This window comes from Filicampus tigris, chromosome 14, assembly GCF_054856515.1.
Source record: "Filicampus tigris isolate MCC_2025a chromosome 14, RoL_Ftig_1.0, whole genome shotgun sequence".
NCBI lineage: Eukaryota > Metazoa > Chordata > Actinopteri > Syngnathiformes > Syngnathidae > Filicampus > Filicampus tigris.
The window spans coordinates 8,164,364-8,184,107 of record NC_141230.1 but is presented as its reverse complement, the minus strand read 5'-3'; the positions used below and the strand labels follow the sequence as shown (position 1 = coordinate 8,184,107).

Below are 19,744 nucleotides of genomic sequence, written 5' to 3'. Positions count from 1 at the left end.
TGTAGAAAAACTGAAGCTGGTTGGAGAGAAAGACGACAGGAAAACGCAGACTCCTCGGATAAACTTTTAAAATCAAGCTGGTCAAATGAAGCCAGTATGTTCCCCAAAGAGAGCATAGGGTGCCCATATTTTGATTTCCAAAAAAGGACACTCGGCCCGGTCTCGAGATACTCAAATGATACTGAAAGATGTCATATACGATGTCATAAGTGAGCAAATAGCAACCATCTATATATTGTTGTGTTCGTGGTGGAGGTTGACACTTTCTGAATTCTGCATGTCTCTTTTCCAACTTTGCCAGGTGCAATTCTTACTAATTATTGCAACTATTCACACTGATAGACAAAAACATATCTGTAAGACAAGCTGTTTCTTACAATTGTAGATGTAGTCTCGGTAATAAGTTTTAATAAGAATAAGTAAATTACGACTACTAAATCTACACTAGACATTCTATAGAAGATGGAATGAAAAAAAATCTGCACCCATGTTTACAAATGTCATTTTGTTGACCCTTCACTGGACTGCTGCTAGGTTACTTGCCATACATTTTCATGCTACAGATCCTTCACTTGGGATTATTAATTATTAAGTTATACTCTTTTGATTATTGAACTGCATTTTATAGGAACAGCTTGGTATGAATGTGTTTGACATGTGTTCTGCGATTGACTTTCCCCTTACCAGTCAGCTAAAATAGACTCCAGCTCAGAAGAAGACAAGTGGTGGGGAAAGAAAGAATAAATCCATCAATTAACTGTGTAGTACGATCGGTACTGACGTTTTTTTTGGCAGGGGTGAATCACCATTTATTGAAGAATTATTTTCAGTCATGTGGGAAAGTGATATACTTTATGACCAAAAACTCTCTGTGCATGAGTATAGTGCTCAGGTAAACACTGAAGAGAATAGCACTGACAATCGTGTAAGTCTCACCCTCGCCATGCAGCACATCTCATTACCCTGACCACAGCATCATAATTAATCTTCATTGAACCACTGGGCCTTTAAGCTGACAGGCTAAGTGCTTGGGCTGCAGAGGAGCTGGATAACAATGTCCTCCAGTGTAGCATTAAAAAGGGATTCAGATAAGAGCAGATTTAGGAACAACGGCTTAGTGTAATTGTTGACTGGAGGTGTAAAGCTGAGCAGCAACAAATTGTTCAGTTTTTCCTCCACAAATAGTTATACGATGATGTTGATCAGTTTCCTATTCCCAGATATATTTGGCAATCCACTCACTTTTATTTGAATACAAAACAAAATTGGCTACGGCACTTTCAAGCCTGTCTTGACAAGAGAGCTGAAGGATGTGTTTACATCTTGAAAGTTGCCAGAGGGTGATCAATTCATAAGATCGATTGGAACACCTTTTGTGTTCATCACTTTATTACATTATTTAAAGAGCGTGGAGGGAAAACTGATTCTTTTGGAAGCAATTGCATGCAAGCATCCATACGGTATTTAATTTTTGACAACCTCAGAAGTTTGCTGTCTGTAATTTGACAGAACTTTAAAAGAAACTTATAAAATAAAGTTTTAAACCACTATGTCTTCATATCTTACAAAAACACGTTTCTCCTTATTTACTTGTTCGGAGCTCCAGATTGCCCTTCAATGGTGGCATTTTGGCCCTAAAGTTACAGAGAGTGCAATTAAATTTTTCATCCACTTGGGCATTTGCGATCAGTAAAATTGAGATTTTTTTGTTCATGAATATTTTGGGTTGCTGACAAACTTCTGTTCCACACTACAGCCCAGTTGTTGGCACAAGTAATGCACAAATGAGCTGTTTGCCGGCTGACATTATCTCCTAAACAAGTGGATATGAGAACGGCAAAAGCATAAGGTAGGTCATTGAGCCTCATTCACGACCAATGTGTACGCATAATACAGAAAATGTATGAATGGACAATGGCAGTAAAATTGAAATAGCAAAGTTTCAATGCAAGTTAATGCCATAATTTACGCCATGAGATTACCAAAATTACAAATTGCCTTGCATTTTTGTGCAAACCCCTTTCAAAAATAAAACGAATAGTTGAACAAACTATTCTTCCTGACTTTGGATATCAAAATCCTCAATTTGTAGTGCATGAAGTTTGTTCCAAATGTAACCCTGTTGTTTCTTTACTCTATCTTTGCCCCATGAAAATTGTACTCCCTGTGGTACAAATTCATATTTGGTTAATTAAGACCTCCACATGTTTTACTATTGGTCAGCCATGTAAAATTGATACTGGACTTCCTTTTTTGCCAAATAAAAAAAAATGTTTTTGTTTTTTACATCTTTTTAAATTGAATTGCTGGGATCCAGATAGGCAGGGACAAAAACAAATATAGTAATCTTGGGAGAACATTCATTTTGACGGTTTAAATTTTCCCAAAAAAGGAATATTCTACAAGGTTCCTTTAACTTCCACTAAAGTCATTTTCCGTTAAGATACTTGTAACTTTACTCAAGTATTGTTCCAAACACTTAATACAACATTAAGTATCATGTGGAATGTAGAATGGGTCAGTGGAGAAAATTATACAGTAACATTCTTGTTTTGTAACCATGACTGCTTGAGCAACAATGACATCAATTGTTTCTGTGACTTAGTAAAGTGTTTTGTCAACTACAGGCCTGATCGCATAAAATGCTGAGATCTTAACAACAAATGCAAATGGTGCTGAACAGGTAATCAAACCAGAGTGGGAGAAGGAGAGGTAAATATGCACCTTCTGGTTTGTTTGTTTTCACACATTCCAATTTTCTCCATTAATTGCTTTCTGTCCTGCGATTTTACAGAGTCCATTTTAATTGGCCTAGAGGTTTGTGTCAATGCTGTCCAAACAATCAACTGGACAGATTATGCTAATGTAAAACACATCACATGAGTAGTAGTGCATGGCTCACTATGATCCAATCTTATGCAACTGCATTTGCCATGTCATTCTTTGTAGAAATTGCCTTTACTTATAATTTTCAATAAATGGTTACAACGGTTGTTCATAGGCTACTATGCAACGCGCCGCGAGGGAAACTTCAAAATAAAAGCAAAACAAGAAACACTGTACAGTGATAGGATATCAATGTCTGATTTAGCTTTTATTTTGAGGTTCGGAAGTAATCATAGAGACGGCTGATTTTACTTCAAATTGAGGCTGGCCTCAGTGGCCTGACTTTTTCTTAGTGCGTGCAAGCGTGGTGACTTGAACTGGAGCGGAATATTCAAGTTCCAGAGCTCATGCACATGAAATTGGTAGTAATAAGTAAATTAAGCTCAGCAAAACCTTGTTTTTCATTTGGACTTAGTCCTCGCGTGTGTTGAGGATGTGTTGTGTGTTGGCTTTGGCTATATGTTAATTTTGTTTTATGGAACCATGACTATGTATGGCGTAGGGAACAATGGCTTCCTAGTTATGGAGAGCATAAAGAGCAAATGCGTGTGTTACTGAGCGTACACGCAAGCCTTATCAGTGAAAGTAAACATGCTTGTGAACAAGCTTGAGCCCGAGCGCACATCTTGCATGCGCACGCATGCTTACAACATCTACAGTAGCTACATTGCTGCTGATTTATTGGGAAGTCGGTGCCTATTTCTAGCGATAATAGACTTGGATGCAAGTAAATGGCCATTTGTCCCAATCATCAAACAACCTTTCGGACACCGTATAGTTGTAAATGAATATAGCTAAACATGTGTCCCAACTAAATGTTTAAGTTTTGGATAAAGCTCAATTTACTGTGCAATAGTATACAAATACAGAGAGTACTACCTAATTTGCCATGTTTTCCTTTATTTCATTTTACATTTCAGTTTACGTTTGTGTGTCTTAGTTTTGCGTTTAAATGCAGTTTGTGAATATGATTTATTTTCAGTATTTAATTTTTATACATTTTTATTTCTATGCATTTCAAGTTTCAATCTATTGTGTTCAAATAAATACCAAATGTTCTCAAATATATTGTTTTGATCATTCATTCAGCTATTATAAACATATAGCATAAATGAAAAATATCATAATTCCTTTGTTGAGTAACTAATTACTTTTACAAGGCCGAAACTGAGTTAGTAACTCAGTTACTTTTTGAAAGAATTAATTTGCAACTATAACTAATTGCTTTTTCAAAGTAACTTGCTCAACACTGGATAAAACAAACGTGGCAGTAATACTTTCATTTCAAAAGTTTACTATGCCTACTGTTTTTCCCCAGTATATCATCGCTGTCCTGTGAAAAACACTTCTGTCAATTTTTTTGAATTTTTCCTATTTTTATGTGAAAGCTGTTTCCGTGTTGCAGACATCGCGTTTTTTTAAAATCCCAAATTGGCCAACGTGTTTTTCACAGGACAGCGACAATATGATACTTCGTAATGTCTAAAGATACACTTCACATAGTGCGTACAGCTGTCACGTGACAGCATTAAAAAGCTAAGAAAGAAACACAAAATGAAATTACAATACCTGCCCTATCGAATTAAAATCTGGACAAAAGTTGGTCTTATAATTAAGCGCTTTAATACCCATTCTCAGACATAGTATGCATTTTGCATTTGATTGTATACCTAGTCCTTTGCTATGATTATTTTCTACTGATTCTTTTTTTTTTTGTTAACATTGTGGCCAAAGATGTACATGAAACGATATATACCTGAAGTGACAAATAAAAAAATACTGTTCTTTAATCTTACCTACTCTTGAAGAAAAGCATATGGTTGCAATAAACTGCAGACACTTTTCTACCATCTGTTCCTCTTCCACATCTTCAAACAGCTATGACATGAATTATAGATTACCACATCCAAGTGGGAGCTCTCTATGCAGTCCTCAGTGCCCATCACTAACACTGACCAGACAAGGCTGTTGACATCCTCCAGCCCTCTTGCTCTCAAGATGAGCAAACCCATGAGACACCAAGTGTGAATATTTGTTTAATATGAAGCATACTAATGCTGATAGGATGCCTAACTATACACTGAAAATGGGCATGGACTTGACATTCATCCAGTCGGCCATCTATTTTCTACCACTAATACTATTCAGGGTCACAGGTAAGGTCAAGATAGCGAGAGGCAAGCATACCTGTCAACTTGTACGTTTTCCCCGTATTTTATACGTTTTTGATCATTTCAAATTGTGTACGCCGTATAACAATTTTTGTACGGGAAAAAAACAAAAGTAAAAACTCGTTTTTTGTTTGGCCGATCTCGTCTTGCCCATTTCGGCTCTAATCCTGAGCGTCCGGTAGCGATTCCGACTGCAAACATCGGCCGACTTTCACAAGCAAATTACTAGTAACTGCTGATTACTGTGTAACTTTCCCTTGTGTGGCTTTCGGTGATGCTTTGTTTCTGTGGTATGTTTGTTTGTATTTTTTTGTCTTCACAAGTGAATTACATTTATTTTGAGTTTTTTTTAAACTCCATTTTTTTTACATGTTCGAAATAAATTCAATAAATTCTAATTAAGTATATCTGATCAATGTCAAAGGTGTACTATGTGTATTGGAACTCTTGTGCACATGTTTTGGAGTTGTATTCGTTTGAAGTTATAATGGACTTACATGATTGCAGTAAATTCTCAGGTGTGTGGACAATCCCTGGAAGACGATCCCAGGATATTGTTGTTGGAAGATGAAACCCGACTGAAGCTGAATTCAACCAAAAAATACTTTGTATTGCTTGCAGCGACCACTGCGAAGAAATGTATACTTAAGAACTGGAAAAGTGTTGACACAAATGAAAAACACTGGGCTAATGAACTTCTGTCATATTGTACACCAGAGAAAATTTTATATTCAAACCAAGTGAAATTAGTTGACTTTCAATTGACCAGGACACCTTTTTTGAATATTGTGACCCAGCTTGAATTGATTTCACATTAAATTGAGTTCCTGTTTGTTTTCATTACATTTTCTATTTCTATATGTAATTGTTGTTTAGTGGAGGGAGTGTTTTTGTTTGTTTTGTTCTTTTTTGGGGGGAAAAGTTGTTAATTATAAATAAAATGTGTAAGAAAAAAAAAAAAAAAGGTTTCTGCATAATTTCAATAAAATCCAGCAGGCTCTTTCTAGTCTGCATTTTAATTTAAATACCAAAAAATACCACAAAAAAAAACAAAAAAAATCATGTGGTTTTGGTAAGAAGGGATTGGTTTCCCAAGCATTTCCACCCTTGAACGTCTTCTTCTAGACCAGGTTAATGAATATAAATATTTAGGTATCTGGCTAGACAATACTCTCTCCTTCTCCACCCACATTGAAAAACTGCAGTCTAAAATGAAAGCAAAAATGGTCTTCGTGTATAGAATGTGCTCTGCATTGATGGCCTCTGCTAGGAAAACACTCTTAGAAATGACCATCCTTCCCATATTTGATTATGGTGATGTCTATAGCTCCGCATGCAAGAGTTTCCTACAGATGTTTGATGTTCTTTATAACTCTGCTATCCGCTTTATAACAAATACTTCCTGCAGGACTCATCACTGCACTCTATATTCATCGGTAAATTGGCCTTCATTAAGTATGCGATGGAAAACTCACTGGGACTTGTTAATCTATAAAACACTTATTGGACTATCTCCACGCTACCTGTGTCAGTTGCTGCATCTCATCCCCTGCTTCCAATAACCGCTCAGCTAGCCGGATTCTTTAGAATGTCTCGAATACAACCTCTGCACCGGGTCTGTCTGCGTTTCATGCTGCTGCAGCCACAACCTGGAATGATTTGCAGAAATCATTAAAACTGCAATCTCAGGTCTCCGAGGCAGCTTTTAAAGCCATGATCATGGAGTTGTTTCAAGACAAGTGCAGATGTTCCCGAGGCAGTTAGCAATTCTTCGCTCCTTGGCACATGATTCAACTTGTGTGTATGTTTTGTCTTGTTGTAATGGTTATTGTCTTACTTGTACAGCTGATTTGATTGTTCTTTTTTGTTTGTTTGTTTGTTTGTTTGTTTGTTTGATTTAATCATTTGTTGTCAGGCCACAGTTGTAAATAAGATGTTGTTCTCAATCTATTTTGCCTGGCTAAATAAATGTTAAATAAAATAAAATGAAATTGGGCAGTACACCCTGAACTGGTTGCCAGCCAATCGCAGGGCACACATAGATGAACAACCATTCACACTCACAATCACAGCTATGAGGAATTTGAAGTGTTCGGTTAATCTACCATGCATGTTTTTGGAATTTGGGAGGAAACTGGAGTACCCAGAGGAAAACCAGGCAGACACAGGGAGAACAGATAAACTCCACACAGGAAGGCCAGAGCCCAAACTGGAACCCTCGACCTCTGCACTGTGAGGTGGTTGTGCCACGCCAGATTACATTTATTTCCATTATCTTTTAATAAAACAGAAGTAGTGTATACCTCAGAATGTAATAACTGCCAACAGATGCTTCTCAGCATTTCATAAAGCAAATAAGAAAGTAAAATATGTGCACATAACATAAGGCACACGCAGTATAAACAAATGCCAACCATCTAACTCACACGCCTGCCAAAAAAAATCAAATATTTTACCTTTTGAGAACACTTTGAAAGGTAGGCAAATGTCAATCTTAGTACAAAGTACAACGTTTGTAGTTTGTCCCCATCTTGACAAAGACATGACTTTTGCTGCAGGTTGAGCTGCCTACATATAAGACTGCCATATATGCATGTCTGTCTCATGCTATTATTATGGACAGTCATTGGGGTGCTAAAAAAAAAGCACATACAATAAAATACCTATTTGTCTGCACCAGTGGTAGGCAATACATTTTGCCATGAGCTCACGAGAGAAATTGGAAAGTTTGTCAAGTGCCATACCATTGTTTTTAATCTTAATTAAAACAACAAATTATTCATTTAAAACACATCTTTATAGATTGTCTGTGACATTTTGATTACCCGACGGATCAAGTATTACACTTAACACCCAATTTTGAAGTCTTCTAGAACTCAGCTTGTTTTGAGAGGGTCTGTCTAATGAAAATGAGCGAAAACAAACACCACTTACTCTAATGCAAAACCAATGGAGAGTGTGTCTTTTGTTACCATGACAACTGGGGTCAGAACTAGCAACTCCATGATAGTGTTTCAGACCACCGCGGGACGACTACACTGTCTGAAATGTTAATATTTCATGTCTGAGGAAGACACACAGTGTTGAGGCAGTTATTATGAAAATGTGCTGAATTGTGATACGCATTTCACAAAATGAATAACAAATAACTCAGAGTTGCAATTTCAGAAATCAGCAGCAAACTAATACTACTGATATACTGTTCTTGTTTGCTTAATTTGTATTCGAGCAATTAAAAAAATCCATCCCTCCATCCATCTATTAATTATTCATGTCATCATTATGGTTGACTGTGGGCTCAAAGTTAACCTGAGAGCATGCCAGCTAACCACCGATGTCTTATGAGTTGCAGGATGCCCTGTGGCTATTGTAGAAATCCACTTTATCTTAGGATAGTTCACGTTGCAGATGTGCTCATGAGGGCAAGGACGACACGTGATAGTGAACGCACAGAGAACTAATTTATTCACTGACCATGTTTCAAAACCACAGCTAATTGCAGCAAGATGCACTTGAGTGTCAGAGCAAGTTACAAGGAATTCATTAAGTACTGGTGAGTGGAAACCATGAAAGGAAAACTCATTATAAAGAATTGTGGTGTCTTGCTCTGTTTTTGACCTTTTGTATTTCGAATACAAAGTTTTGTCTTATTGTATGTTATCAGGAGTTCTGTGTTTTCCTGTGTTATTGTTTGTGCCTTCCTTCTCTGCTCGAAATGTTATTGTCGCCACTTGATCTCATCAGCCCAGCTTTTTGTGTCAGCAAATCAGTTCTCTCCGTTCGCTCATGTCTTGTCCAGGGGTGCCTCATTAGCTTGTCAGTCTGTTTGGATTTTATTGCTGGCTTCTGTTTATTCTGTCTCGGATCATTATCCTCTGTCATGTGGCCTGCCGACTGTAGTGGTCTTTCCCCTGTCTCTCAAGTGTTTAATTTTTGGACACATAAATGAATAACCAACAAACAGAGCTGGTCATTCCGCCTATGTGACGGACCGGTCCGTCTCTGACGGACGCCCATTTTGTTGACGATAAACAATAGATGGGAAACTTAAAAAAATAGTTGGAGCGTAGTCGGAAACCCATTTTTTCCGACTATGTCATCATCTATTTTTGTGTTGAGGCTACAGTGGCGAGCCATTTCCCGTTGGCCGCGGCCAAGGTCCTCAAAGGTCCATAAAGGAGACCGTTGAGGTCCAAAAAGGTCCTAAAAGAAGACCTTTATGAACCTTTGAGGACTTTGGCCGCGCAAACGGAAGCCTCGCCTCGACTTCTTCAAAGGTCCATAAAGGTCCAAAAAGATCCTGGAAGGTGCTAAAAGGAGACGCATTTAGTCCAGTGAGGCTTCTATGCCAAGGTGAGTCTTTCGTTTCAAATATTGCCCAGTGGGCAGGGCGTTGCTAGTGGTAGTTTGTCGAAGTTGGTCGACGGAAACGCTAATGGAAGCCCGTTTAAAATGATAGGCAGACTGTCCTGTAGGCAATTACTATTTGGTCCGAATGGACAAAGTGGTGGATAAATGGCCAGCAGAAGGGTACCCCGGCTGTAGGCGGAAGGCGATAAATGGACCGCAATTTTTTAGTAAAATGCCAAGCTCTGCCAACAAATAATACAAATATCAAAAAAAGAAGTCAAATCAAAAGTTAAGTACAGTTTAGTTGACCTGTGCTGAATCTTTTCCTGATGGATTTGAATGAGGGGAACCTCAGCATTACTCCATTTGGCTTCCGTCTGCTTTTACTTGACCTTTTTTTTGTTATTATTATTTCAAGCGACTCTAATTAGGATAATAACTGCAGAAAATTGTTTGATGGATGTTTTTTTTTTTGCGGGGATTTTTAACTTAAATTTTGCACTTTTGTTTCAGGCAATGTCAACAAACAGTTGGCACACTGTTGAATTATTCTTTATTTAATTTTAATTTGTACACATTGCCTTTGCAACTCAGAGGCTGCCACGATAAAGTTTGTATTTGCTGGCAATATTCAAAATGCAGCATAATGCCTTGGAGACTGAACTCTGGCGTATTGGGGGAAAAATTGCGATAGGCATGCGTTATTTGATGGGCTATCTCCTGAATGCAGCCTTTGATATCTCTGCCAATGGATTTAAGCTCACCAGAAAGAAATATCGGATAGAGAGGAGTAATAGCGAGAGAGGAGGGGGAATCTGGGCCCAAGTGCACAAACTCATCCATACAAACAACATGCTGCAGATGTCCTCTTCTCAGCGCATCATGTTTCACGTGATGTGAGCTAATCTTCTATATTGGTTGGAAATCCCCATCGCCTTCCATTCTCTTATACTTGTTAAACTGTTAAACCGTTGGGAGGTCATAATAGGCAGCACGTTTCCTACTCCCACTGAAATAATAATCTACATATATGATTGACAAGGAAACAAAAATTACGTGACTGTTGGCTAACCCTGGATAATTATTATAATATGTTTAATGAAAATATAACTTTAAAAACATAAAACCTACCAATGAAATATCAATACTGTTGCAGTGCTGTCTCTGTCAAAATAAAATATTGATGGATATTTGCTAAAAAAAAAAAGAGTTCTTTCTAAATAAAACTATTAATGTAAAAAATGTCCATTCAAACGGCCTTACTTTCCATTAATAATGAAGTCTATAAATAAATGTATGAAGTCTATAAATATTTGCAACTTTGCATTAAGGTCATTTCAGCAAACAAAACAGATTGTAGATGCCTATAATCCATCAATCCAGCCAGCCATTTCTACAGCGCTTGTCCTCACTAGAGTTGTGTGTGAGATGTAGACCAACTGATTACAAGAGTCAAGAGTTCACCCTGGAACAGTCGCCAATCAATCACATTACTACATATTTGGATCACATATTTTAATGTTGCTATTTTTAGATTACAGGTTTGCCAAGTAAAATTGCAGCTCTTGGATTTGCAGTGCAGATAGACATAATCCATGCTTGTGTGCCCATTGTTATTCAATTCATTGCAACTGGCTGCCCACACGTTTCCATAGTACCAAGCAGCTTTTTCTTCTTTGTCTAACAGTGCACCCTACTGGCAATGTTCAGTCCACCTCAATAATTCATGTTGTATAAAATATATATACAGCAAAGGATTTACTCGTACACATTTTAAACTTCTGTATATTGACCGGTTTAAACATGTATGGAATACTCACATTACAGAACAAAAAGATTATAAAAATATGTTCACATTCAGTTAGTTCACTATTTTATTCTGAGAAAAATTATGATTTGAGTCTACATTAAATGAAGGATTATGTTCAAATTCCCCCCACAAAAAAAAAATATTTGCAATGCTAAATTAATTACAGTGTAAGGCTTTACTCTTGTCTGTTTTACTGACTTAACATTAAACTCAAATCAAACAAGGTGTGGATCTATTAGCATTTAGCAGCATACACTGAGAAGATATTTTTTAAATGCTTCAACATATGTATGTTCATTGCTCCTTCAGCAATAAAACTAACACTATCATAAGCACACATGTAATGTATACTTGTGTAAGAAACTCACTTTGATGACTCACTCTTATTGCATGTGTTTAATTTAACAGTGCAGCTCCTCCTAACATACGTGTACCCTAGCCAGCAAACTAGGGGGCCCCGGGCGAGATTTTATATAATAATGTAATTATGTTGAAGGTGAATTTTCACCCGATTTTTTGCATCCTTTAGATTCCACAGCACCCTGAGCATCTGCCTATCTCTCCTAATGGGCGGGCCGGCCCTAAATTGGGCTATAATGTTTAGTACCAAAGTTAGGTTATAGTACATGTATGACTGGCGTACCCAAGGAATTTTTGAATTTTTACATCTACTTTTGCTCATAATGTTGATAAGTGTCCTGTGGTGGATCACACCTGGAGCTTGCCCACCAATTATTACCCTAATTGCAGCCATGAAATTCGATCCATAGCTACAGGGTTTATGTGACCTATAAAAGTCCTTGAGATGATCAAACATTTCAAATACAGCGAGCTGCCATGCACCTGGTTTAGATGTAGAACATATACTGTATAAGATAGTGTTCAGCATTTTTGTAGTTAAGTTGAGCTGGTGAAGGAGTAATATTACGCATACATTATATGATCATGTACACAGATTGCAAAACAAACCTCAGTGGATTTTTCCATAAGAGCGTTTTGATCTTCAAAGCAATTCTAAGCTCATTATCATAATGAGGTTGCACTGAGGCACATTAAACAGCTGCTTCTGCGACGCCTTTTTCCCTCAACTCACCCTCAGAGCCTGTCTGCCGTAGAACCCGAATGCCTACCGGCATCACACCGTGGCTGGATGTTTGCTGGTGCCAAGCATGACGTACAAAAGGTTATTGTTTCGGTGCTGACACAGAGAAAGCAGGTGACAACACAAATACACTGCAACGGATTAAGTGTGTCTAAATGGGGACAAAGCAAAAAAGTATATGGCGATGGCAATGATGAAGCTTAATGAAATCAATATTGGCCATGAGAATGAGTCTGATCGAAAGATAAAGAAACCAAAATACAACAGAGCTCTGACAATGAGCTATACCTACGAGTGAAACGCATGAGTCTGCTTTCGAGTTAGCATTATATTTTTGTGTCATCTGTACAAATTCCCTCGTAGTTTATACACTTCTCTCATCTGAACCAAAGCAAGGAATTATTCATTATTGCTGGAGGGGGCCACAATTTTTCATCAGTATTACTAGGGGGCCACAAAGGACACACTTCTTCATCAGATGTAGACTAAAAATGCTATTTTAAATATGGACAAAATATGTGCATATGTGCAAAATACGTTTTCTTAATATATTTCATTTTTGATTCATTTCTTAATGCATGTTCAAAAGATACAGTATCCTAACCCAACAACAAGGGGTTTGACGCAAACAACAAAATACTTTTTTTTTTCCAGTGAAAAGGGCTCTCTTGCATAAAAAATATAATTCAAGGACGGCACAGAACTGCTTAACAAGAAACCAACAATATGTGTGCAAAGAATTATGTGCAAGAACTCATTTTGTGCATTTTTTTCACAAAAATAAACTCACTAATACTTTAATATTATTGAGGTACTGCGTTTGTCCTGCATATCACTCCAAATCCGCCCAAAAAATATTAGGCTTTCTCCTGTTGTAATATAGGGCAGAAAAAGGGCCAGTGTAAGTGCAACTAAGACAATGTCTGCCATCTATTGGTGACAGTTGCAGATTCGCATTACCACTAATTTATTTATTTTTTTCCCAATATTTTTTCATAATTCACATTATGCCCAGATTTTCCATGATGTTTTCCCTGATTCGTCCATGTTTTTTTGTGGAAAAAGTAGATTGAATTGTAAAGTAAAGTCAAGAAGTTAAGTAAATTGTTGTAAATAAAGTAAATTGTTTTTTTAAAGATCTTGGATTATAAAAAAATAATTGTTGCCCGTCCCTGCATTAGATAATCAGGCAGATCTAAAATTGGGGTTGAAGTGTGGGTTTCGACCATCCTGTGTGGAGTTTCCATGTTCTCCCCCATTCTAAAAACATGTACAGTAGGGTTGTATGGGTGTATATTGATAAAACATGCGATATGCGATGTCGGTGTTGAATACAGCGATATCGGTATTATTGCGATAGTTAACATGCACCTTAAGAAATGACATTTTAAATATGCGATGGAATTTTTTCATGCAGCAAAATAAGCAAGCTCAATGTATTGTTAGCTAATTATTTGTAATTCCCCTAGATAATGTTCAATTATTGGATGGTGATGCGCATTTAAGTTTGCATCTGACTGGTCAAATTCAGACAAGCATACAATTCCACAAGGAAATTAATGCATGTCTTTAAGATATCCATATCGCATGTGCCAGTATCGCAATATTGATATTTTTCAATATATTGTGCAGCTTTAATGTACAGAAAGTTAGGCTCATTGAAGATTGTAAAATGTCCCTTGGTTATGAAGGTGAGTATGAATGCTTGTTTGTCCACATTGTTCCATTTATTATGGCCAGTGTTTTTGCAATGGTTCTCATGGTTAATCTGTCTTTTCTCAGCTTCACAAATGATTGTTTTTCCCTAACTAGCAGAAATGCAGTCTTCACAGGCAAATCTCGAACTGAAACTGAGCATCATTATTCAGCGCTATTAGTATAATTGACGTAATAGGAGAAAGGGAAACCTTGGCAACAAAACGTATCTGCCATGTTCCAATACTTTTGTTCACATGGGGGAAAATGGGCTATAAGATTTTGTTTCATAGCCAGATGTAAATACTTGGAAATAAAAGCTGAAATGTTGATCTCTTATCTGTCAATAGAGAAAACGAAGGACTCCCTCACTAGTTCAATCCTTTTGAAGGGGAGTGTATACATTGCAACATTTTCAGATGTAGTGAATCCCACTATTTTTAGTTTCATACTAAATGCCCCCCTTTGTACTTTGTCATTTCTGTCCCTCAAAAAACTATTTTAGCAGAAAAAGCAGTGTATGCGCACTCCCAAGAGACGGACCAAAATAAATGCTGAAATGTCATGTTGGAGAGAGGCTGAGATCTGTTTTTGTCTCTCTCTCAGTTTAGGCATCAACATTTCGGCTTGTGCTTGTTTTTTCAGGTCTTTGAACAAATGCTTCATGGCTGAAAGCAACAACAGTCTTGTGCTCAGTTCATTTGTTCAGGGATAACAAACGAAACAACTGTTAAGATTTTTTTAAATCATGCAGGTATAATTTATGAGTTGTAATCATTTCGTTTTTGAAATGCCAGAAACAGAAGTTAACCCAAAACAGATTTCATTATTCTAATTATTATCATTATTATTAGTGTGCCCCACTTCTCGCCCTTAGTCAAAGTCAGCTTTGATGTCAATTTCTTCACATGCTAGACAAAGTAATTCATCAAAATTATGTTCCTCGCATTCCCAGGTGTAGACAAGATGCTAAAACAAGGTAAAACATAGTCAACAGCAAAGCACAATGGGTACAATAGGTAACCGTAATATTAATATAAGCATATAAGGTACGTATGTTGAGGTATTGTTTAGCAGAAGTCAGCTGGGAAAGGATCCAGCTCACCCATGATGTGAACCTAGTGAATAGAAGTGGTATAGGAAATAGATGGATGTGTGTATTATTATTATTTATTATATTTGATCAGTGATACTGATGCGAGTGAAAGTCTTTAGCTCTGTATGTGTGAAGACTATTACCGGTACCTACTTTGTAATACAAAATGGCCAATGTGTGTACAGATGTGTTTTATGGCTAAATGGCTATGGTTGCAGCTTTTAATCATGTGCGTTTTTTAGTACGGAAATTACGGTAAATATTTATTCCAGCAGACAATAGGTAAACATTGATTAGGTCCTCAAGGGTGCAAGGGAGTTCGCCCAACCAGTCTCCATGTGTTTTGTGGACTTGGAGAAGGCGTTCGACCGTGTCCCTTTGGGAGTTCTTTGGGGGGTGCTTCGAGAGTACGCCGTACCTAGCCCTGATAAGGACTGTTCCGTCCATGTACCACCAACGTCAGAGTTTGGTCCGCATTGCCGGCAGTGAGTCGGATTCGTTTCCAGTGAGGGTTTGACTCCACTAAGGCTGCCCTTTGTCACAGATTCTGTTCATAACTTTTAAGGACAGAATTTCTAGGCGCAGCCGAGGTGTTGAGGGGGTTCGGTTTGGTAGCCTCATTGCACCTCTGCTTTTTGCCGATGATGTGGTACTGTTGGCTTCTTCAAGCCGCGATCTCCAACTCTCACTGGAGCGGTTCGCAGCCGAGTGTGAAGCGGTTGGGATGAAATTCAGCACCTACAAATCTGAGACCAAGTTCCTCAGTCAGAAAAGGGTGGCGTGCCCTCTCCGGTTCGGGGGTGAGATTCTGCCCCAAGTGGAGGAGTTCAAGTATCTTGGGGCCTTGTTCACGAGTGAGGGTAGGATGCAACAGGTGATTGACACACGGATCGGTGCAGCATCTGCTGTGTCTGGGCTCTACCTTAGAGACAGAGTGAGAAGTACAGTCATCCAGGAGGGACTCAGAGTCGAGCCGCTGCTCTTCCACGTTGAGAGGAGCCAGCTGAGGTGGCTCGGGCATCTGATTAGGATGCCTCCTGGATGCCTCCCTGGTGAGGTGTTCCGGGCATGTCCCACCGGCAGGAGCCCCGAGGACGACCCAGGACACGCTGGAGAGACTATGTCTCCCGGCTGGCTGGAGAGAGGGAAGTGTGGGCTTCCCTGCTGAAGCTGCAGCCTCCGCGACCCGACCCCGATCATCTCATCAGCTAGCTTTGCAGAAACTCTAACAGGCTGAATTGGGGCTCTCAAGGAAGGGTCTTGGGCACCCCTAAGGTAAAGGCTCGGCAAAGGAGGTTTGAGTGACTACTCCTAGCCTAGCCATTAGCTTGGCAGCCCCGCTTTGTTTACATTCCCTCCACCGCCAACGGCACCTGCCAGTCCAGACAACAATTAACGGAGGACCTGCTGGTCGCGGCAACTGCCCAAGGCCACCACCCCCAAGGCTGGTGCCACGACTGTCATGCCAAGTAACCACCAAAGCTCTGGGCATTGGCTCAAGTGAATAGGACCTGGCCAGCGGTGCGGGTGCTTCAATATTTCATTCATTAGTACATATGAAATTGTAAATATGTTTTTTAGAGTAAAGGAGACATTTTCCACTCCATCAGCTGGTTGTACAGCCAACAATTCTTTAGTCGCCCCATCATGAAATTAGGGAGCCTGCACGCCCAAATTGGGCGCTGTCAAGAGCTCTGATTTATGTTATCCATCTATAGATAGATGTACATATGTTTTGAAATGTTTTTATTCAATTAGAAATATAGACTCGCTGCCACTGGTCCATGTGACAAAAAAATAAAGGGTAAAGCCCCCCCTAGAGTGTGTATGGGTCTTGGTTTAAAGTTTACTTCAGTCCTTGGAAGAATACTGACCTCTCCAAAAAATATCCAGCTTGATATGTCAAAAAGTACTTACAAAGCCAGAGATGTAATGAAAGGTTTGCATCACTTAACATTAGTCACTTATACGTTTTCTTCAACAACAATTGGAGTTCATTTTGTCAAGAGAAATGTATAAATGGAGAAAGTGCTCATAAAACGCATGAAAAAAAGTGAATAAGTGAATATATAAGTCTGTGCTTACCTTCTCATCACTTGAGTATCTCCGACTGTGCTGTGCTGCTCCTGCACTTTGGTTCATGTTTGATCCGCCCGGACACTCTTTTCTAAAAAGCCAACTTGCCAGCGGACGGATGAATGTTTATGTAGCAAAATACCAGACACGGAACCAGATGCCAGTTGTGACTGAAAGGTATGGATTGAAATGACTCACTTTAACGCTGCACTCTCTCCGTTTCAAGCGGGATTTCAGAGCCAAATGATGCTGTGCGTGTGCGTGTGGCGTGTGTGTGTGTGTGTGCGTGTGTGTTTATCTGTGATTGTGTGTGCGTGCATGCGGTTGCTGAGTGCCCAAGAGCGGTACGTTGTGAGACTACAGTGTTAACCAAGAAAACACAATTAAATATGAGGTAATAAACGGTCTATATATTTTGGCTTAAAAAACATACATGCAAGAACATTTGTTTGGGATTAAGTGGAACAGAAAAAAAAAGGAGCTTTTCAAACCCCCTATTACATAACAAGCTAGAACAGATGGCCAAAGACTGAGTTTCAAGCCATTCTGTACTGTCACATATACATTTATTGAACTCATTGATTTGTGTCGTTACTGCCTCAATAAAAATTGTTTAACTTTTACTGTTGTCATTTCTTGATGTTGATTTGTATTTGCCACAGTCCTGTAAAGTAGCATTCAAAGTCTAGTACACACGGTCTGATAATTGGACCGGATATGGGCATACTCACTTGGGATCAAAGTCAACAAAGGATTTTATTCTCAGATGTCTCAAAGTTTTTCCTGAGTATTTTAAGGTTCACTCTTACTAAGATAAATATCTGGTTTGGGGATACTGTGTTGTTTGTCTTGAGTATACACCAGACTCTATGAAATCAGTTGAACACATGCTGATTTTTTCCTCGTGATGTGTTATACAAGAGAAGAGGTAGACGCGCACAGTTAGATGACATAGTGTGCGGTCGATGTAATCGGTTTTACATTTAGTCATTTTACAGTCGTGCACCCAATCATGGGTTGTTACCTGAGTCCTGAGCAACTGTGATGTAATTGTCAGTCAACGGGAAGTAACAAAATAGCCGCAGCCTTAGATGGATAAAAACAGGTGGATTTTGCTGCTTAATTCGTATTTCACAAACACAATATTAATCAGAATACCAAGTTTAGAATAGTGGTGCTGCGTAGAAAATCCATCCATCCATCCATTATCTGTACCGCTTCTCCTCACAAGGGTCGCGGGGCGTGCTGGAGCCTATCCCAGCTGTCTTTGGGCAGTAGGCGGGGGACACCCTGAACTGGTTGCCAGCCAATCGCAGGGCACACAGAGACAAACATCCGCACTCACAATCACACCTAGGGGCAATTTAGAGTATCCAATCAACTTACCATGCATGTTTTTGGGATGTGGGAGCAAACCGGAGTGCCCGGAGAAAACCCACGCAGGCACGGGGAGAACATGCAAACTCCACACAGGGAGGCCGGAGCCGGGATCGAACCCACGACCTCTGAACTGTGAGGCGGACGTGCTAACCAGTCGACCACCGTGCCGCCGTGCGTAGAAAATATTACTGTAAAATAATTTTGGGGGGTTGACTTCCTCTTTAAATACTATTTTGATCTGAATATTGTCGGCGCAAGACTGAACTACATGTGCTAATTACCGTAGTGTAGTTATCAGTGCAATAGCTACTATTAAAATATATATTTTTCTATTCATAGGAGTATCACTGACAGTGTAGTGGTACACTCGCCTAACTTGTGTGCCGGCAGCGTGGGATGAGTTCCAATATTTGATGGTTAGCCCAGGGTCAAGAGTGGGTAAAGGCGGATCTTTTGACATAGTTACACATAGCTTTCAAGATTTAGGAACTAAAGGTTTTTTATATGTATGTAACAAAGACGCCTACAGTCTAGTATTCTGTCCAGTCAAGTAAATCCGTTCATTTTCCGATTTATTTGTCTTGTGCTGACTTCGGGTGAGAGGCGGGTTACACTTAACTTTGGACTCTCGTCAAACAATCACAAGGCAATTGCTTGTGAAATAAATTTTCATCAAAACATGTTCCAGTTTCAATGTTGGTCCCCGTCATACATCAAATAGGCAAATCTACTCTTGTTATTAAAAAGCTCTCAACGATAAGCTTTTATTTTTCAGCCCTGCTTCATGGTCCGCGTACACATTGATGCCAAGTGTACTAATCCCTCAGACTATTTTATAATAGTCTGCGAATAATATCCTTGATGCTGCAGAACTTTCAGTTTGTCTGTTGGTTCAACTATATTAATACCTTCAATGGATCGTTTGGTCTTTCTTTTTTTGACACTTCACAGTCCATATTTGTATCCAGGGAGCAACACAAAATATACTAGATAAGTATTCAAGAAATGTGTGTGTCAATAGCAGCACAGCAACACTCGATTGTCTGTCCGTAAATTCTTTTGAATATACCTCTAATCCTTAATGTTCTGCTCTGCTCATGTTTATTTGCACACATTGCATTTTTGTGGAGTGATGATTGAGTTCTCATTGAGCTACATGGCACAATTGTTCCACAGCT

The 19,744-nt window shown here is 38.9% G+C and overlaps 1 protein-coding gene across 3 annotated transcripts in view; it reads right to left on the bottom strand.

Annotated features, from left to right (window-relative positions):
- The window catches only part of LOC147136198 (inactive dipeptidyl peptidase 10-like), a 48,388-nt gene extending 30,927 nt beyond the window's left edge, over positions 1 to 17,461 (bottom strand). The window contains exons 1-2 of one of the 3 annotated variants that reach the window (XM_086052014.1): positions 17,196 to 17,461; positions 6,581 to 6,706 (exon numbers count right to left, since the gene is read on the bottom strand). In XM_086052014.1, coding sequence (XP_085908140.1) covers positions 6,581 to 6,598 — 18 coding nt within the window. In that variant the 5' untranslated portion in view covers positions 6,599 to 6,706; positions 17,196 to 17,461. The remainder of the gene's footprint in view (positions 1 to 6,580; positions 6,707 to 17,195) is intronic. The other 2 variants (XM_086052013.1, XM_086052015.1) reach the window with 2 other exon arrangements.
- Positions 17,462 to 19,744: the final 2,283 nt, after the last annotated feature.